The sequence below is a fragment of the Bos grunniens genome, chromosome 2, assembly GCF_055505025.1.
Source record: "Bos grunniens cultivar Pamir isolate PY7600 chromosome 2, Bosgru_T2T1.0, whole genome shotgun sequence".
NCBI classification, from domain to species: domain Eukaryota; kingdom Metazoa; phylum Chordata; class Mammalia; order Artiodactyla; family Bovidae; genus Bos; species Bos grunniens.
Genome location: NC_141166.1, coordinates 26,003,982 through 26,026,031, shown reverse-complemented (window position 1 = coordinate 26,026,031; position 22,050 = coordinate 26,003,982). Strand labels below are relative to the sequence as shown.

Below are 22,050 nucleotides of genomic sequence, written 5' to 3'. Positions count from 1 at the left end.
GAGGACACCCTTCCTACCACAGTCCTTCCACCAGCAAGCTGCTATCAACCTTCAACTTTGTGCTTCCTAAAATATGGGGCACTTTCCCAACCACAGAGAAAAGTGCCCAAACTGTTCAGAGAACAAAACCACAATGTTAAAAACAAGTTTAACTTATTGGAATCGAAACAAGCTACTTTTGCAGATAACTTCTCTTAGAATTTTTTTATTCATTTTATTCTATAGATAAGATTTATTTACTTCAAAACTCACAGCAATACAAAAAATTAAACTGGAATCAGATCAAGCTCCTATATCTAATTCTAATTTACTGAAACTATAGGGGACCACCAGAATATAGTCAGCAAAACCCTAAATGTGAGAACTCCACAGGGTAAGTGATCCAGTTTCTTCCACAAAGCGAAACAGGGACAGAGGAAGAGATGAATGGATGGAGGGACAACCTGTGGATTAGGAGAGACTAAGAAGCACATCAATCTACATCACATTGAAGTATGAACTTCATTTGAATCCCAAATCAAACAATTAAAATGAGAGGGAGGGGACACATGTCAAACCTCATGTGGAGGTTTGACAGAAAACAACAAAATTCTGTAAAGCAATTATCTTTTAATTAAAAAATTAAAAATTTAAAAAAGTAAAAGAACCTTGAGAAAATTTGAATAATTAGATACTTAAGGATATTAGGAACACTATTGTTAATTTAAGGGGATATGGTAATATTCTGTAATTGTCTCTACAATTATAGTTAAATTTCACATACTTCAGTAAATAACACTTCTGTTATTTCATCCATTTTCTAATGTATCTACTACCAAAAAATAGCCCAAAGTTAAGAATTGAGCAAAAGAAAGAATAAGCGTAGACAATAAACTGATAGAAGACCATGAACAATGTACATTTATTTTAACCATAAATAAATATAAACTAGTTAGCCACATTAGTAATGGTAGGACATAGCTATTCATAAAGCGAGGGTAAAATACAGAATCTGCCCAATCTAAAACACAGACTCTCATCTCTCATGTATTTAATGCAGAAATATTGATTGTTATGCGTGCTAAAGTACAGCTATTTACAGTGACATTTAATGTGCTTCTGATTTATTTTCTTTCCACTTATATAAAATGGGCAGGATGTAAACCCTAAAGAACCTAACATTATCACACTGTAAGATATCTATCAAGCTTGATAAGTGAACCTAGAAGGAAAAAAAAAAAGAAACACTTGGAAAAAAACTCAAAAATCCATTAAGATTTACTGAAAATTTTCCACCCATTTATAATGAGTGAATCAACACCTGTTCCATTCTATCCAAATGAATTTGAGTACCTCTTATTAAAAAGAACACCTACGACATCTTAGAAAAGCCAGTGGGCCTCAGAAAACAAAATACATAAACTCATTATTACAATCCTTCTAAACTAGCATAGAATTCTTTAAAGTTCTGACACTGAATACAGAGACAGAATTCAAGTCCTTGATGCATATTATTACCAATTAGTTACTTAGTTTAGCTCTAATCTGCCACATTTGGTTGTTCTTCAGTCGCTCAGTCATGTCAGACTCTCTGTGACCCCATGGACTGCAGTGCACCAGGCTTCCCTATTCTACTTGTGAGTATTTCTATTGATTAAATCTAACTTAAAAAAAAACCTAATTTTAACATTATTAGAACTTTTAGAATGTCAAGAACTAATTCAGCTACTACTTTTAAAAGTGAAAATCAAGATCCAAAGAAACAAATCACAGAATTCAGATGAAATTAACTTTCTTAAAAGCATTTCCTTCCAATTCTAAGATTCCCTTTGATGCTAGAATGAATCTAATAGACACGATCTTCTCTAAAGCCTCAGTTAAACAAATCATGCATGTATGCTCAGTTGCTTCAGTTGTATCTGACTTTTTGCAACTGCATGGACTGTAGTCTGCCAGGCTCCTCTGTCCACAGGATTCTCTAGGCAAGAAAACGACTGAGTTGCTGTGCTCTCCTCCAGGGGATCTTCCCAACCCAGGGGTCGAACTCATGTCTCCTGCATTGGCAGGTGGATTTTTTACTGCTGAGCCATGGGGGAAGCCCAAACAAATCACAGATATGCATACATAAGAAAAAGAGTGAGCTTATTAAAGTATGAAAGATAAGACTACTCAAACTTATTAATAAGACATTATAACTTTGAAATGCTCTTTTTATAGTTTGTGCACTAATCTATAATGTATATCACTTAACATTTACTACTAAGGGAGTATCACTCTCATTTAAATATGTATCATAACCTTGACATGAAACTGACAAAACACTAGACAATCACAATGAAAGGCACAGTCAGCAGAGTCTAGAACTGGCGTAACGACTCATTTCAAAGCCAAAGACTTAATGGAGGCTCTGGGAACAGGTGTTGATTAACTCATAAATGGGTGGAAAAGAGGTGAAACCTGAAATTTTTTTTTTTTTTAATCAATTGTGAAATAGAAAGTTGAGGTAAGAAAGGCTAGGCTAGGTAGCACTAAGCAAGGGATCATGGAAAAAGCAAGAAAGTTCCAGAAAAACATCTATTTCTGCTTTATTGAATATGCCAAAGCCTTTGACTGTGTGGATCACAATAAACTGTGGAAAATTCTGAAAGAGATGGGAATACCAGACCACCTGATCTGCCTCTTGAGAAATTTGTATGCAGGTCAGGAAGCAACAGTTAGAACTGGACATGGAACAACAGACTGGTTCCAAATAGGAAAAGGAGTTCGTCAAGGCTGTATATTGTCACCCTGTTTATTTAACTTATGTGCAGAGTACATCATGAGAAACGCTGGGCTGGAAGAAACACAAGCTGGAATCAAGATTGCCGGGAGAAATATCAAGAACCTCAGATATGCAGATGACACCACCCTTATGGCAGAAAGTGAAGAGGAACTCAAAAGCCTCTTGATGAAAGTGAAAGTGGAGAGTGAAAAAGTTGGCTTAAAGCTCAACATTCAGAAAACGAAGATCATGGCATCTGGTCCCACCACTTCATGGGAAATAGATGGGGAAACAGTGGAAACAGTGTCAGACTTATTTTTCTGGGCTCCAAAATCACTACAGATGGTGACTGCAGCCATGAAATTAAAAGACGCTTACTCCTTGGAAGGAAAGTTATGACCAACCTAGACAGCATATTCAAAAGCAGAGACGTTACTTTGCCAACAAAGGTCCGGCTAGTCAAGGCTATGGTTTTTCCTGTGGTCATGTATGGATGTGAGTTGGACTGTGAAGAAGGCTGAGCACCGAAGAATTGATGCTTTTGAACTGTGGTGTTGGAGAAGACTCTTGAGAGTCCCTTGGACTGCAAGGAGATCCAACCAATCCATTCTGAAGGAGATTAGCCCTGGGATTTCTTTGGAAGGAATGATGCTAAAGCTGAAACTCCAGTACTTTGGCCACCTCATGCGAAGAGTTGACTCATTGGAAAAGACTCTGATGCTGGGAGGGATTGGGGGCAGGAGGAGAAGGGGATGACAGAGGATGAGATGGCTGGATGGCATCACTGACTCGATGGACATGAGTCTGGGTGAACTCTGGGAGCTGGTGATGGACAGGGAGGCCTGGCGTGCTGTGATTCATGGGGTCGCAAAGAGTCGGACACGACGGAGCGACTGATCTGATCTGATCTGATACAGCTAATCAAGAAAAGATGATAAAATGTCCTAAGAAGTTTTGTCAGCAAAGTATATAAGAACCCAACATAAACTTATCCAAGAAGAGATTCTAAAGAAGCTCTAAAATTCTGCCCCCTGAGATAAAACAACTGACGAGACTTCATAACTCATGTACTGCCTCTCAGTTTTTACCCATTTTCTTATCTACTTAAAACCCTTACCTGGAATTCAGCCGTTTTAGGATTACTTATGTGGACGGCCTTGGTTGCAGAGATATCCATACCCAGTTTGTCAGCAATATCTTCTTGGGAGCACTAAGGAATACATGAAAATAGATCAATATGGAAACACAATGACTAAATCTTAAAGTATGTAATGCTGTAACAACTTGTAATGGTCTCGTGGCGATGCAGATTATATAAATCAGTAAACTAAGAATAAGCATACATCAATTACATTCAGGTGCACAGCAGATGCAATTCAACATTAATAGTTCTCTTACCAGAGTTCTAACCATGGTGCAGAGCTAAAGCACATTTTTCACGTGGAGCTGGTGGTACAGCCTGTACTTGGGCCCTCCTACATTGACCTTAGCAGTCCAATCTCCAACAATTCCTTCTCATTCCCTCAACTGTTTATACTTTTCCATACCTTTACCTGAAATGCCTTCCCACCCAACTTGTGGCTACCACCTCCCGCCAAGATTCTACTTAAAAGATATCTCTTCCATAAAAATATCCCTAATGACTCCAGGAAGAAGTTCTCTCCTCCTCCTTGGTGTTTATATAGCTTTCTGTTTTGACTTCTGTTGTAACCTCTGCAAAATCCACACTGACTTGTGGCAGAACAGGGGGTGGAACTGACAGAATTCTCAAACAGAACCAGTACTGTCTGCATAAATGAAAAAGGGCCCACAGACACACAGCTACCCAGCTAGGTAGTGACTTCTACTTTATTGTGATGATGGATGACAAAGGACAGAGATAAGAAGAAGTTTAAATCAGGTATCCTGAAGGGGTAGTAGTGGGTATACAGGATGAAATGTTTATCAATGGTAATATTTATATGTTTTAAAGTGCTAGAAAAAAATGTATAGAGTAAATGAAGCCCATAATTTTTATGAATACTATTCTTATAATAAGGTTAAAGTAGCTTTTCAGTTTTAAAAGTGAGCTAACGTAAAAGAAATTATTACTACTGGTTTGGAAATATAGCAAAAACCATGATGCTATGTGAGGTACTTATGCTTGGGAAATCTAGGGCTGAGTTTTATGAAAAGAAGGCTTGTTACTCTTATGCAAAACTAGATATACAAGGCTCAGTGATGTTTAGGTCTGCTCATAAAGTTTGTAACCATAAATATCTGTAATGTTGACATTCCTATAGAAAAACTTACTACAAAACTGAAACTCTCTAGCACCTAACTTCTCCCACCCTGAACTGTGACAATGTGTTGACATGACCTTGGACAGCTGAATGGACTCCTAGTGGGAGTCCATCAGTCACAGGCCTGGGGTGCAGACAGACCTGGTCTGGAATCCCTGGTGCACAGCGAACTGGCTGCATGGAGTGGAACAAGTTACCTCAATTAACTGCTGTGAGAGACAGAAACACCTACTTCACAGGGCTGCCCTGAGAGACGGAATCTCGGACATAAACCCCTTCACAGCAGACCCATTCTCTTGGCAGTGTAGGTACTGGTCAGCAAGCAGAGCATGGGCTCCCCTGAGATGCGTGGGGCTATGCACTTACAAAGTCCCTTCCCGTGCCACTTACTGTAATTTAAAAAAACAGAAGACACTTAAAAAAAAAAAAAAAACATTTCCTTATGCGATTTTTTGTGTGTACATTTTACATGAAATCATTGCTGTTCCTGACAGCATATGTATATATGGTCCATACATGAACACCGTATTCAAACCTAACGTTCCTTCATGGTCCGACCTAAGGAAAAAGCACTCCTCTAGAAGTGAAAAGGCCAGATTTTGGTCACAGTTCTCCTGCTCTCTGTGTATGCTTTGCCGGGTGCTTATTCTCTCAGCCCCAGGCTCCCTCACCAGTACAGCGCCTGGCATATAACAGATGTTCCATAAATATTGTTCAATGAATGACCTGCTAAGCCAGAGAAACAACTAAGCTGGCTAGGTCTGGAAGGTCCCTCCCAACATGAACATCCTACGAACTACAAATGATCAATAAAATGACATGAGACAGGCCGCATCGCCGCACCAACCCTCCATGTACTGGTCGTGACTCCCACTACTTTTCTTCTGCAAATCGTCTGAGAATTTAGGGCTGGAATTGAGTCGGGGGGAGCTTTCCTGGTTGTTTTGGTTTTTACCCTACGTCGCTAAGCTGAAACGGACTTGAATTCTCAAAAACTACACTGTGGGCACCACAGAACAGCTCAGCAAAAGAGAAAAAGAAACTACAAATTGCACACACATTTCCCTCCCTTCAAATGGTCAATCTGCTGGGGCAAGGAGATTTCCGTCTGATTTTGTAATAAAATTCATTTCCTGATTCAGGCCTTTTATGTCAGCTTTTCAACTCAAAGCAAATGTTTGCGAACATGTTCAAAGACAAAGAAACAAGTTTAATGTGGAACAGTCCACAAGCCCTCAACCAGGGCGGCATCCAGCGGGCACACCACAACTGAATCAAGCCTAAAAATTCTAATGTAATAACTCTGGTTATGAAATTCACCATGAGCCCTCAACAATGACATGAAACTCTAAAATACACTGTCGTCTGTCATTTCAGATACTTTTTTAATCCTTCACGCTTTTCTGTGACTAAATAAAGAAATCTTCATTTCTGTATCAGAAATTATACAATCTCTAAGTAACAAAAGTTATTCTTCTAGAGCTTGGAAATTTTGTTAAGTCTTAATAAATTCATGTAAAGCATCACAGAACAAGGAATCTGGAGATTTAAAGAAAACCATCAGCAGGACAGAAAACACACGTACAACATACCAGAGCAAAGGTAAGTGCTTCGGTGAATCCGGCAGCTGCCATGTCCTGTCTCAGGAGTTCTGTGAGTTTATTTAGGGGAAACTGGGGGAAAGAAGTCATTTCACTTCAATAAAATTTCCCACTTAAAAAAAAAATTATAGAAAACTTGTCACTTAAAGGAACTGCCCTTTCACCCTAATATGTTCTAGTCCCATCATTACTGTACTACCTTACCATCCCCTCCCCACCACCCCAACACCCCTCCTTTGAGGTAAAAACCCTCCCTCTCTCTCCCCCACACACCATTCTGCCTTCAGGCCCAGGATCAGAAAATGAACCTCCTACTTAGAGATGCAAGGAGGCCTCCAAACTCAAAACCTGTCTTTCTTCAAAGAGCCAGTCATCACAGGTTTTTAACGTACTCTAATCAATGGGGCATCTGTTTTGTATCCTCTCCACAGCAAATGCCTCTCAGAGCAAAGCATGTCCAAGACTGCTTAATTCCTAGGCTCTGTTTCTCTCCAAGCCATCCTGGCATTCAATAATCAGTTTCTAACAATAAGGAGTGTTTATTTAAGGGTGCAATCTTACTTGATTAGCTATGGTGTACGTTTTCGGGAGAGTCATCTGAATGTTGTTATATCCGTAAGCAATAGCTGCGTCTTCTATGATATCACAGGCGTGGATAATGTCAGCTCTGGTCGGGGGGATTTCAACCTCGATCTGATTCCCATCGCCTATGACTTCTGACTTTAAACACATCCTGGTCAGAAGCTTGGCAAGATTTTCTGGAGTTTCTCTGAAAGAGGAACGTACGAACCATAAATGTCATTGGATTATTTAAAACGTGTTTATATTTGGTTTTAAACTATGCTACTACCTGAAACAGTAACCTGTCTTTGTGAATTCCAAAAGACCCCCGACATCCTAACTGAGGTTCTGTCATCACTTAACTTTCTCTGAAGGGACAGAAAAACCTCTCTAAGCATTCATTCAGGAAAAATTAAGCAGTCATGTGTGCACTTCATTCTTGAATTCAACAATAAATAAATAAATGAAGCATGCGGAGTGTACCTGATCCCAACTTTTTTGTTAATTAGGTCAGCTCTCACCATCTCCTTTCGATAAGCCAGTTCCTAAGAGAGAGAAAGAGTTGGAGAAGCTTAAATCACTCCTGCCAGATACAGCCTTAGCTTCTTTCTAATTCAATTTGTTGTTGTTGTTGCAGTTTTATTACGCTCCCAAGCAACTGTCATTAGAGCCAGACATCAAAAGTAAACTAGGTATTTCAGAACATGATTTGCTACATTGTATTTGTAAATGAACATTCTATTGATACTCAATAGACAACCGGAAGCTTGGAAATGTTACAAAATGCCAAATATGTTTTGCTTTTACATGGTCAATCACCATTTTCCTCAGCAAAACACTGGTGCATTTCATCATTTCTACACTGCTTACAAATCCTGCTGAAGACTTTCAATTTCATCTCATGCAAGTAGGTGTCTATGACCAAAAAAGAATAATTCATGTATTGCACTGTACTATACAGCATACTAAATCCAAGAGTGTTATGAAGTCATTCCTCTTCTTTTTTAAGGGGGGAAATGGAACCAGGCTCGAGCCCGAGCTATCAACGTGCTCCAGGAGCCAGCCGGCTGGGAGCATCTGATGAACTAGTCCTCACTCTCCTTCAAACAGTACACAACTCTACCTTGTGAGACAAGAACACACAAACATAAAATCCAGGCTTTACCTATGAGTATTTCTTATCACTGAATTATTCTCAGAAGTGTAACTGCCACTAGCAAAACGGCCATAAATTTAAACACCTGTTTGGACTCAGGTAAGGACAATGGGTGGAGAAGGCAATGGCACCCCACTCCAGTACTCTTGCCTGGAAAATCCCATGGGTGGAGGAGCCCGGTAGGCTGCAGTCCATGGGGTCGCTAAGAGCTGGACACGACTGAGCGACTTCACTTTCACTTTTCCCTTTCATGCATTGGAGAAGGAAATGGCAGGCCACTCCAGTGTTCTTGCCTGGAGAATCCCAGGGACCGGGTGGGGGTGGGGGGGGAGGAGTCTGGTGGGCTGCCGACTCTGTGCGGACACGAGTGAAGTGACTTAGCAGTAGCAGGACAATGGGCCAGAGTCCTGCTAATCAAAATGCAGTTCTCAGATTATGGTTGCCAGGGGCAAGGCTGAAGGGAAGGGACAGTTAGGGAGTTTGGCATGGATATGTACACACTGATGTATTTAAAATGGATAGGCAACAAGGACCTACGGTATAGCACACAGAACTCTGCTCAGTGTTATGGGGCAGCCTGGATGGGAAGGGAGCTTGGGGGAGAAAGGATACATGCATATGTATGGCTGAGTCCCTCTGCTGTTCACCTGAAACTACCACATTGCTTGCTAATTGGCTATACCCCAATACAAAATTTTCTGAAAAATTCAGTTCTCAGAGCAGAAGTATCATTACCACCCCAGTGCAACCACCACTAGGTAAAGAAATCCAAGCTAGGCTGCTGGGTGACGAGACACTTGACTTGTTCGCCCCACTGCCAAGAAGCAACATGAAAGAGAGGCCGATCCCGGTCATCAGCTGCCAAGCCTACCGACCAGCTGAAGGAGCTCGGCAGGGATGAGCCTAGGAAACTACCTGGCTGACCACAGAACCATGACACAAACAAATGACTGTTGTCTGAAGTCAGTAAATCTTGGGGTAGTTACATAAAAAGGGCTGATAACAGTAACTAAAATCAATTAAAAAAACAGAAAACTGCTATAGCCCAAAATTTCAGTTATGCTCCCCTAGCGGCTCAGACAGTAAAGAATCTGCCTGCCAATGCAGAAGACCCAGGTTCAATCCCTGGGTCAGGAAGATCCCCTGGAGAATGGCAACCCACTCTGGTATTGCCTGCAGAAGCCAATGGACAGAGGAGCCTGGGGGGCTACAGTCCATACGATTGCAAAGAGTCGGACATGACTGAGCGACTAATATTTTCTTTCTACAGTTATACATTTGTTTTGAATTATAAATACTCTAGAATAATACATGATGCCAAATACTAATGTTTTCAGGAAGGGGAAGGTTTTGATCTTGGCAGGTTTTATCTACTCTAAAAACCATTTGAATAGCAGAAATTATTCTAGGCTCTGACTCACTTCATAAGTAACAGAGGAATTGTGAAAAATCCAAAGATAAAGAGCTCATCAAAGAATGGCCTCACTGAATCAGAACCCAACTGATAGTGACACTGAAAAATGTGTTAGAATGGCCACCCTGTGTATGCGAAGCCATCTTGGGGTAAAAAGCTCAGTTGTTTAAGAATGCTATTTTGAATTTTTATCAAGATCCCATATCTTCAAAGTAATTGTGCTTACTAGTAAATTAGTTTTATTAACACATCCAGATGTAATTTATTAGTTACAGTGATGGCCTTTCACAATTGGTAAATCAAATGTGAAAAGACTTAGTTTGGAAGGCCGAATAGCCTTCAGTTCAGTTCAGTCGCTCAGCTGTGTCCGACTCTTTGCAACCCATGGACTGTAACACACCAGGCTTCCCTGTCCATCACCAACTCCCAGAGCTTGTTCAAACTCATGTCTATCAAGTCAGTATAACCTTAAAAGGGGTGAAACTAAAAATTACCCAGTTACCTAGTTGATAAGGGTATAAACCACAGGAATTACAGTATCTAACTCCTGTGGTATAATGGAGTGTGTCAGGAGTGAAGTGTGCCATAAAATAGTGTTGGGGCTGTCAAGCTTAAATCTTAGCTCTACCACTAGCAATAAGGCAGGCGAGCCACTAGCTCCACCAATAGTAACAGGCAAGCTATTTATCATCTCAAGGTCAAGGGCCTAATAGTGGCACCCAACCGTATAGGGTTAATGTGAAGATTAAGCCCACGTGATGCACATAGCATCACGCCTGGCATGTAGGTGGGCAGATGGACGCACAGAAAGACCACAAGCACTCTACAGCTTAGTATTGCTGTTACTGTTGTCAAAGTCATCATCATCAAGTCACTTCTATACTTACTGGAAAGGTATGTAATTTTCCATTAGGAAAAACTACCTCAGCTGCTTCAACCCTGAAAACAAAAATAAAGACAGAAATAGAATTAAAAAATAAAAACAAAAACCTAAGGGGAAAAAAGAGCCATACATTCTAGAAATGTGTGAGGTTAACACAACGTTCATTTGGTCTACAACTGCTGAATCAACAGTCTATTCGTGTCCCCACCCTGCTGTCTAGGTTAATCCTCCCAATACACAACATTACTATTCTATTTCCTGTGGCTCTTGCATCTCTCCTTGATCAGTTTATCTCCCAGTCCTGCCAAGCACACATCCTCGATGAACTCCTTGCTGATACTGATACACACGTCCTAGGCTTTACCACAGTCATGTTGTTATAGGAGGAAAGCTGACTGACACCACCACTAAAATGCAAATCAACTTAAAAAAAAAAAAGATGTGAGCATACAGTAAGGGCCATATAGGTTTGGGAAGTAGTTTTTTATATAAAAACTTAGCCTTGGAACAAATACAGTAGTCTTATTGGTATATATAAGATATAATGCTTTGCTTTTATGTATGATTTCTCTTTGTTCAGCTGTTCCTTTTCCTGTTCCTCCATGTTTATATTCTCAAATCCAGTGATCCTTACAAAAAGCCTGTCACTGCCTCTAAGAGGTCTGCTCAGCTAGCAGTAATGTGCCCTTACAAACAGCCAGAACATCACTGAAACTTTCTAAAGTACTTATCACCTTTTACATTATTAATTCATGTCTTAGCTCCCCAAAGAGATTATGTATTCCAATTACAGGAACTGCATTTTTTATCTTTATATTTAGCACAAGACCCTAGTGCTTTGACTTCAGAACAGACCATCATTGATAAAAATACCAAATGAACTCACGTAAACTGATTCTCACAATATTCACTGAACGTGGTAACAATGACATCAAGAACTATTTTTGCCTGCAAAGGAAAAAAATCAAATATTATGGTAACACATGAAAATCCTCTCTTCCCTCAAACGGAAATGAATTAATATTTAATATAATTTAGTCTCCAAATATATAAAAATGGACCTGCATACACAAATTTTAAAGAAAGAAATGGAATAAAAACTGAGCTTGAATGCGCCTGACCTTATTGTCAGGTGTTCTGCATTTATGAAGTTCTCTGAGAGTTACAATCCATGACCGAGACAAATCATTTATTTCCCCCACTCCCCCTTCCCTAGGTTCACCAAATTTCAAGAAAGACAGATGGCTAACGACGGCAGTAAACCTTATCAGTCCCATAACCCTCTGCAGCCAGACACCAGATTCCTGGCCCAGTCACTTACCATCAGTCTGATCTGGGGCAAGTTACTTACTGTCATTGTACCTTAGCCTGTCTGTTAAGTAGACATAATAAAAGTTCCTACCTCATTTGGTTAACATGAAGATTAAGAGTGTAAGAGTGAGAGAGAGAGAGAGAGAGTGTGTGTGTGTGTGTGTGTGTGTGTGTGTAAAATACATAGGACAATGCTTGGCACATAGTGATGGCCCTATTGATTTGTTCATTTTTAAATTAAAAGAAATGCTGAGGAAAAAACACAGTAATCTTATAGGGGTACATGCTTTGCTTTTTTATATTATTTCACACTTATATACAAACTTCAGGAAAGATAACCAAGGTCTGCTAATGTACAAATTTTAAAAAGTTTTTAACAGGAACAGGTATTATATATTACCTGACACCATTTCTGAATGTACATTTGGTATGCCATACCATGCTAAGTCATTTAAGTCATGTCTGTCTCTGTGTGACCCTATGGACTGTAGTCTTCCAGGCTCCTCTGTCCACGGGACTCTCTGGGCAAGAATACTGGAGTGGGTTGCCATGTATTCCTCCAGCGACATTTGATACGTAAAAGTTATAACCATTCAAGTCTACCTTTCTTAATCTGCTTTACTACCACCTAACTCTACACCTTACTTAACACGTGGAAAGAAATCTTATGCTATAGAAAATAGCTGTCATGACGTTCCAATCTAATACATGGTGACGAAAAGTGACTGAACGACTAGTATTCTGTATTTTCTAGATATATTTGTGTGTGTGTAAACTCTTTATCAGTTTGCTAAATAAGACTTTATAGCCAGCTGGTCCTAAATTTTTTTTAACAAGTACACAAAAGTACAAAATTAGGATTCAAATTAAGCCAACTAAGATGAACTCCTTATAAAGATGGCATTACAATGTGGATCCCATTCTCAATTTTACTGTTTTAATGTATGTGGCTAATTCTCTCACAAAGATGATGAGTTCCTTGAAATCAAGAACAAGTAACTCTTTGTTAAATTCATGGCATTGGAGAAAGAGAGTAGGTGCTCACTAAACATTTGTCAATTGAATGAAAGCACCATAACCAAGGGGCTTCCCAGGTGGCGCTAGTGGGTGAAGAACTCGCCTGCCAATGCAGGAGATGTAAAAGACGCTGGTTTGATTCCTGGGTTGGGAAGATCCCCTGGAGGAGGTCACAGCATCCCACTCCAGTGTTGTTGCCTGGAGAATCCCATGGACAGAGGAGCCTGGTGGGCTACAGTCCATAGGGTTGCAAAGAGTAGGACATGACTGAAGTGACTTAGCACACACTACAACCAAAGTACAGAATACAAACACCTTTCTCATTTTCTAAGTTTCTAAAATACAGCCCCATTTAAAAAATAAACAAATTTTAAAATTTAGTCACATGGTCTCAGCTCAGAGGTAAAAATCTATATTGAGAACAAAAATAAAATAAAAGTTTTATTTACCTTAGTAAAGTCAGTTCCTGTGCACTCAATAAATACATTTTTCGTATTTACTGTTATTTTGGAATGGTTTCCTGCAACAAACACAAAACAACAACAAAGCAATCAGTTTCAGAAATAAAGGTGCACTAAAGAACTCTACAAATACAAGCTGACACCTCAGAGGTAAGGAGACACACAACTTTTATTCTAATCTCTCATTATAAGCTGGAGAATAAAGATAAAATAAAAAACAAGGTTAAAAAAAAAAAAGGCTTTACAGAGTACATTACACAGTATGCTGCTTAACAGAAGCCATCTCATCTCATTTTCACCATAATGCTAAGACAGGGCTGCAGGCAGGACAAGTAAGATTCAAAGATTAAGCTCACTGCCCAGAATCACAAGCTATTAAACAACAAGGCTAAGATTTGGGCCTGGATCTGGCTCACTCCAAAGTCCACGATGAGTACTAGAGTCCAAGATATGGAGGAGGAAGTTTCTCCTTCCCATTGTGAAGCAACTGAACCCCCTTCTCACCTCCAGAAAGGCAAACATCTATGGCTTTGACATCACTAAATTTTGTAAATACATTCAAGTTGCTTCTCGAAAAAGCTTCAGAAAGAAATTAAGAGGGTAAATTTCAGTTCTGAAATTTTAATTTATAAAACAGCAGGCCAGGCAGAATTCCACTTTAAGTTTAACGAAATGAATTAAGGGCTAAAACCAAAATATCGACACCTTTTGGAAGAACAGAATCCAGAAAACTAGCACCAGAACATATTTATAAACTTAGCTTTTCCCTTCTCCAGGTGATCCGCCCAACCTCGGGATCAAACCAGGGTCTCCTGCATTGCAGGAGGATTCTTTACCAGCTGAGTCACCAAGGAAGTCCAAGAATACTGGAGTGGGTAGCCTATCCCTTCTCCAGCGGATATTCCCGACCCAGGGATCGAACTTGGGTCTCCTGCATTGCAGGAGGATTCTTTACCAACTGAGCTATCAGGGAAGCCCTAAAAGTAGGTATACATTTATGAATTATATAAAAATCACCAGTAAAATATTGAAAAAATGAAATGAACTATTGCAATAAAATCCACAAAAGACCTGAGATTCTCAGACTGAGTCTTCTGATTGATTCAGCCAAGACAATTGAGAATTCCACAGAAATGCTAAAGATTAAGAAGGAAATAGCAAAACACCTATGGTACTTAAGAAATAACTCACCGTTGATGATTGGAGGCATGGAAAGGATGACACCTTTGCTATCATAGATAACTGGGTACAGAGGTTTATTTTCAATTATATGTAAATAATGTTTAAGCTGGTTGTCAGTCTGAAAAAAAATTAAGACAAACAAAATTAGCTTCTTATTTCTATCAGTGTAATTAGTTTACATACGTGCCTAGCATAAAAAGGGGGGGAGAATCAGAAAAATAACAAAACAGCCCCCAAAGTTTTAACTGTATGATATTTTCTAATATAAAGTAATGTCTCAGAATCTTCATACAGCCTCAATCTCCTACTGAGGAAAGATGAGTTGTTGTTTAGTCGCTAAGTCATATCCGACTCTTTTGTTGACCTCATGGACTCTGGGCCCACCAGGCTCCTCTGTCCATGGGATTTTCCAGGCAAGCATACTGGAATAGGTTGCCATTCCCTTTTCCAGGAGATCTTTCCAACCCAGGGATCAAACCTATGTCTCCTGTACTAGCAGGCAGATTCTTTACCACTGAGGAAAGATGAGACCACAATTATTTTTCAAGACTCAAAACAGATTTGCAGAGTAAGCCTGAATCACCTTAAGCAAAACACAAACCATACAAAACTATTTAGATAAACAAGAAAAAAATCACTTGCAAATCAGGCCAATAATAACAGCTGCTTTTCCCAAATGATACCTACCTCTTCTACTATTTGTTAAATGCAGTTTAAAGTGACAACTGAATTGATTTTCACTGCTGGACTCTATAAGTGCTAATCATAGGAGGCAGGCACTTTGCAACAGTGCATGCCACACACACACACACAAAATCTAGATAAATCTTATTGTGCCTTATATTTGCATGAGTTTTAATTATTCCTAAATATGAATATTACAGAGCAGTAAGACCTATGTAAGTGGTTCTCAATCCTAGGTATACATTACAAACATCTGAGAGGATAAAAAAAATAATAAAACTAGAGCCAGAACTCACTCTAGATCAAATGAACCAGTATCTCTGGGTTGGAGCCCAGACACTGTTATTTTTTCAAAAGCACTCATGACATCACCCTAATTATAACTTGATTTTGGAGGAATTTTATGATTTATGCAGAGCTATTACATCAATATAAAATGACCTTTACCTTGTATATGTTCATCAGTTCACAGGCTGTATACTCTTTACTCTTATTTAGAGGCTTGAATTTGATATCAGAAGGTTTCTTTGCAGTGTAAGTAAATGGACCTGACAAAGTGTCCAAATCATGGGTACCAATAGCAACCAAGGCTCTTTTCCTAAATATGGAAACGGGGAGGGAGAGAGAGAAAAACAAAAGAGATCTGAAGATCTCAAAACGTAAGACTACAGGTTTTTAAAAATTATTTGTAGACAATTCCTTAAAATAGTCTGTTACTATGTGACATCTTTACAAACATTAAAAATATAAGAAATTATAAAGCTACTGAAAACACATTATTTTAGTAGCTGAAATTCCTTCTACTAGTTTTCCCAAGTACTACGTTATTATTAATAGGACATTAACATACCCTTTATCTTCTTTTTTTATATTTCCCTTTATCCTATTTCCTCTAATGTCAAGTAAACATAAATGTTTTATTAAGTTAGAATACACCACCCAAAAACTCCTCTGTTTTTTGGCTTTTCTATATTTTCCTAAATTTCCTGTAACATAACTATATTGCTTTATTAATGGAAATTAATTTTAAGAACTGAGATTACATTTAAAACTGAATAAGGAAATTTCAAAAGCTATTAATTTCATTTGTTCTACAGCTTATCTGCAAAGAATTTAAGGTAATTTTAGGAACTTAAAGATATAAAGTAGGCAAGAAAGAAACAGACGCAGGGATATAAAATGAAGCCAGGAACAATGCCAATATTAAATTAGAATCTCAAGGCCTACAGTCTTATCACAGAAGATTACAAATTTGACTCTAAGCTTTCCAATAGACAATCCAAAAAGAGAAACTCAAATCAGAATTTATTATATTCTTAAGGCTTCAAATGTGTTTTAGACTATGTAGGTCTAAACTAAATATCAAATGGATAAAATCATTAGTTATCAAGAAATGTGTTGAGTCCACATTACATGAACTATGAAATAGCTTTGAGAATTTGTTGAAACAAACTTTGGTCAACCTCAAATTAACACAGCATTATACAGCAACTAACTGAATAAATTTTTTTTGTTCAATCTCTAAGACAGGTGACTAGAATTTTAATGGGTGACTTGAACAGAGCTGTTGACAACCCTAGAGGGAGTGTTACTGTACTCAATGAGTTGCATGTTTATATACTAGCATCAGATGTATGCATGCTCAGTTGAGTCCAACTCTTTGCAACCCCATGGACTGTAGCCTGCCAGGCTCCTCTGTCCATGGGATATCCCAGTCAAGATTACTGGAATGGGTAGCCATTCCCTTCTCCAGGGGATCTTTCCAACCCAGGGATTGAACCTGCGTCTCCTGCATCGGGAGGTGGATTCTTTACCACTGCACCACCTGAGGAGTCATATACTAGCACAAGTAGAAATGTACCCATGGCCTGCAACAGAAACCACTCCTCAGAGAAAAAGAACAAAATCAAAAGCCTCTGCCATAACAAGATATTCTGTATACAATCAGAAAGCAGTGCGTATGAAAACAGGGAAACACAACATACTCCCAACAAGCCAACCCATACAAATCAGTGCTAAGATGACCTGGATTTTCAAATTACTATGCAGATTTTTAAAATACTACTACCACTACAAAAAAAGCTACTACAATGGTCCAGTCAGTTTAGATAAATCAACAACTGATAAACCCATGAGTAAGAAAATCCATGTTTTCTTGGACATTAATGTTGGTTTTTTAATCCGAAAACAGTATCTCAAAAATGTAGCTAAATTTCAACTTCAAGCCAATCACAAAAAAATTCTGGATGGATCAGAGAGCTATGCATTTTGAAAAACAAACAGCAAACATAGGTACATACACACACACATATACACAAACAAGGTACCATAAACATTATTCAGAGAAAACATAGATGAACAATGCTTAATTAAAACTGTGGAGCAGGACATCCCTTAAGACACAAAACACAGAAGTCATATAGGAAGACTGATAAATATTGATACCCAAATTGTAAATTTTATACAATCAAAAGACCCCACAAGTCAAAAGACACAGAGAAGAAAGGTCTACGACACAGGTAAAGAAAAAGGATTAATATCCCCCAAATAAAGAGATATGAAAACTAAAAATAAAAATCAAGATTCTACTTATGATACTGGCAAGAATTTTGGTAAAGTCTTGCTGTGAAAAAGCAGCGACTGAAAGAACTGAGCGAAAAAAAGAGAAACTTCGTTAAAAGGGAACCAAAGAGATTCTATAGAGATAAACAATAAAATACCTGAAGTAAAAAGTTTGCTGGATATTTCCAGGAGTAACAGAGACTAGACTGACTCTCTTGCCTGACACAATCACAAAAGAGGGAAGACACATATACCACAATGGTTTCTAAGGCCGGCACTGGACCTCAGGCGATGAAGGACAGGAAAGAGATAAGGGAGATGAGAGACCAGAAACAGGTAAGGTAAGCCCTATGACTGCCCAGCTGGCTGCCTGGAGGGACTTCAAGTCACAGGGCAGGAAAGGGGGTCAGGCAGGAGCCCAGTGAACTCCCTAAGTTGAAGAGACACAGCTGAGAGCCTCGGGAGACCAAGATGGCGGCCAGAGGTCACCACACAGAGCACTGGAGATGAACAGAGCTACACAGGCAGAGAGCTCTGCGATCTGCAGAGGGGCCCCCTCAAGAACTTGCTGAGTATCAATCAGTGTGAGCATGTGAGGAAACCACCTAAGGCTAGGCAAAGAACCATCCAACGCAACAGTGCTCACACAGACTGAAAACCCAATCTTTCACAGGGGCCATGGGTAAAGTAGGAACAAGGTCTCGCCTCAGTAGTAAGGACTAATTAGCCTTAGACAGAACACTGTATGATCAACAAAAACAGAAACACACATACGCACACAAAAGCAGAGAAAAATCAATGAAACCAAAAGCTAGTTCTGTGAAAACTGACACACAGAGATATCCACTAAAGTAACTGATAAAACTTCTAGCTACACTGATCAAAGGGGAAAGAGAAGACATAGGCATAAAAGAGGTGATACTGATACAGATACTGTAGCTATCAAAGGATAATAAGGGAAGATCAACAACTTTTATGCCAATAAAAGTTTATTATAAATCACTTATAATTTAAGTGAAATGATTATATCTCTTGAAAAACACAAATTAGGATTTACTGACTCTGGCATATCAGAGTATTAGGATATAATTTATACCTCCCCTTAGAAAAAGCTCATGATTTCCAGAAATACTGCATAAAATACAACTTAAAGCTGAATTAAGGAAATGCCTTACAATTTAGATAACAACTAGATTCTTCAAATGACCAGAACAGATAACAGGGCTCAAGTACTTACTAGCTATATCAATGCCTATCAGAAATCCTCTATCTTGACCTATATGGTGAAACTATATTTAAATTCTTATTGTTTTGCTTAAGAGTGACATATTTGGAAGATGACAAATAGATTGTTTTTATAAAACAACTTGGAATAAATGTTATTCAGAATCCTAGAAAAAGCTTCTTCTACCATGTACTCAAAAATGTTTCAAGAAAAGAAACTGTGTGAACATAACCACAGGTGTTTTATTTTTTAAGTATTTTTCACACCAGCAGAAAACACCCAAGGTCTCCTTCCCAATCCTGTGTCCAGCCCATCCCTTACACACAAGCCTCTTTTAGTTTCCATAGTCTACCAAATTGCAATCACTGCAATTACTAAAAAATAAGAATTATGTTTTCCCTTTTATACTCAAGACATACGTAACTATTAATCATACCTTTGATTAGCATGAGGTAACTTATGTTGCTATATTTTAGGACCACACAAAAAAACTTGGTATGTTAGCTAAAGACTGATGTTTCCTATCAGTAACTTTTATTAAGATTTTTGAAAAACTGACATTAGTTCAAGGACTCCCACTGTTACCTTCCTTGACCTTTAGGAGTTGAGGAATTAAACTGATCTGAAGATCATCACACTAAAGGGAGCTGTATGGGAAATGATGTATAGCAATGTCAAAGATAGAATAAGAAAATTCAGTTATTTAAAAATCTCAAAAAAGAAAATACAGTTAAAAAATCTAAGAGGTACTTGCTCTTTGGAAGAAAAGTTATGACAAACCTAGACAGCATATTAAAAAGCTTTGCCACCAAAGGTCCGTATAGTCAAAGCTATGGTTTTTCCAGGAGTCATGTATGGATATGAGAAAGTGAAAGTCAAAGTCAAAGTCGTTCAGTCGAGTCCAACTCTTTGAGACCCCATGGACTAAACAGTCCATGGAATTCTCCAGGCCAGAATACTGGAGTGGGTAGCCTTTCCCTTCTCCAGAGGTTCTTCCCAACTGAGGGATTGAACACATATCCTACATTGCAGGTAGATTCTATACCAGCTGAGCCACATGGGAAGTCCATGGATATGAGAGTTGGACTATAAAGAAGCTGAACGCCAAAGAATTGATGCTTTTGAACTGTGGTGTTGGAGAAGACTCTAGAGTCCCTTGGACTGCAAGGAGATCTGACCAATCATTCCTAAAAGAAATCAACCCTGAATATTCATTGGAAGGACTGATGTGGAGGCCGAAGATCCAATACTTTGGCCACCTGATGAGAAGAGCTGACTCATTAGAAAAGACCCAGATCCTGGGAAACATAGAAGGCAAGAGGAAAAGGGGAGGACAGAGGATGAGATGGTTGGATGGCATCACCAACTCAATGAACATGAGTTTGAGCAAGCTCTGGGAGATGGTGTGGATTGCCATTCCCTTCTCCATGGAATCCTCCCAACTCAGAGATCAAACTGAAGTCTCTCACATTGCAGGTAGATTCTTTACCATCTGAGCCACACGGAAACCCCCAAATTTAAACTTACTTAAATTTAAATTTCATTAAACTTTCTTGTTATTCTCACATATTCTTATTTTAGAAAAAAATTTTTTAAAAGTCTGCGGGGGTAGGGGGAAGAAAGGAAAGAGGGAGGAAAAGAGGAAGAGAGAAGGGGAGGGAAGGAGGAGAAAGAGGGAGAAGCAAGCAAGCAAGAGATACATTCACAAACCTGCAAATGTTCTGATGTAATTTCTCCTGAAGTTCAATGAAGCTGTCATATCTATCTTTTGTAAACTTTATGTTTCGGAGAACCGCTGCAACAGCGTACGGGCGTATTTTAGCTGTCTGAAATTCATTTTATCAGTAGAGATGGTAAATATGAAGGCTTTTCTTTGTAATAACATCTTGTAATAGAAAGTCAGCTGTCACAAATTTTCATTCAATCAACAATAAAATACAGTGGTGACAGGAGAGGAAGTCACTGTCCTCATGGAATTTACATTTCAGCAAGATATCTGAAAATTTACTGAATTGTTGATTAAAAAAATTAACCTTTCAAGTAGTTTGCTCAAGTAGTTTGCTTTTGGTATTTCTACCAAAACAGCCTTCCCCCAAGAGATTTTTTTTCTAAATGTTATTAACACACCACAATTTAAATAATTACCTTAAAAGTATTTTAAGCAAACATTTGGATGTTATTTTCCAAAATAATTCATAGAAAACAGATGCTGTCTCCTTTCACTTTTTGGTAAAAACAAAATGACAGTTTTTCAGAGCTAGAGGCTAAATATACAATGATCAAAGAAAACTACATTTGGCAGAAGGGTCAGCTCTGTCCCACCTTAGAGAGATATACACACAAGGGATGTTTTTAAACGAAAAATGAGAATTGATCCTTATTACCTCTTCTGTGATGATCAACTTCTGGATTTCTCCTTTAGGCATTACCCGTTTATACATCGGAGTCTTTATCCTAAAATATTAAAATAAATGTGTTCATTACTAGTCAAAACATTTGAAACTAATTTCTTCTGTGTATAGAAAGTATACAAAATGCACAGAAGTAGGACAATGGGTTAAAGTTATAGCAAATCAAATTTGGGCTGAGTATTTAAAAATAAAATCCTAACAAATATTCTGACATTTCTAGTGTTTAAAAATGGGCTATGATGCCTTGTGGTAATGCATATTACCATCACTGGAGTCTCAGGAGACTAGAAAACCTTTAATTAAGCAAAGTGTATGGAGGCATTTAAACATCAGCTGAGGGGCTGGATTAAATAACCTTTAAGTTTTATTCCAACCATGAGAGTTTGAACTTCTCAGAAAAACAGAGCGTCTTACACACACAGATGGTCTGGCCCCACCTGGACCTAATGAATCAGGCTATTCAAGAGAAAGGCCTGGTAAATGGTACATTCTGAAGACATAGTTCAGGTGATTGTTATATCAGGCGAGGGTGGGAACCATTGTTTTAACAGTGCTTTTCA

At 38.6% G+C, this 22,050-nt stretch overlaps 1 protein-coding gene across 3 annotated transcripts in view; it reads right to left on the bottom strand.

Moving 5' to 3' along the window:
- Positions 1–22,050, bottom strand: part of FARSB (phenylalanyl-tRNA synthetase subunit beta) — a 73,774-nt gene that overhangs the window by 39,584 nt on the left and 12,140 nt on the right. For all 3 annotated transcript variants that reach the window (XM_086366205.1, XM_086366194.1, XM_086366183.1), the window contains exons 4-14: positions 21,464–21,533; positions 20,790–20,905; positions 15,740–15,890; positions 14,618–14,726; positions 13,415–13,485; positions 11,524–11,585; positions 10,642–10,693; positions 7,668–7,729; positions 7,185–7,392; positions 6,615–6,695; positions 3,858–3,950 (exon numbers count right to left, since the gene is read on the bottom strand). In XM_086366205.1, the coding sequence (XP_086222331.1) occupies positions 3,858–3,950; positions 6,615–6,695; positions 7,185–7,392; positions 7,668–7,729; positions 10,642–10,693; positions 11,524–11,585; positions 13,415–13,485; positions 14,618–14,726; positions 15,740–15,890; positions 20,790–20,905; positions 21,464–21,520 (1,062 nt within the window). In that variant the 5' untranslated portion in view covers positions 21,521–21,533. The remainder of the gene's footprint in view (positions 1–3,857; positions 3,951–6,614; positions 6,696–7,184; positions 7,393–7,667; positions 7,730–10,641; positions 10,694–11,523; positions 11,586–13,414; positions 13,486–14,617; positions 14,727–15,739; positions 15,891–20,789; positions 20,906–21,463; positions 21,534–22,050) is intronic.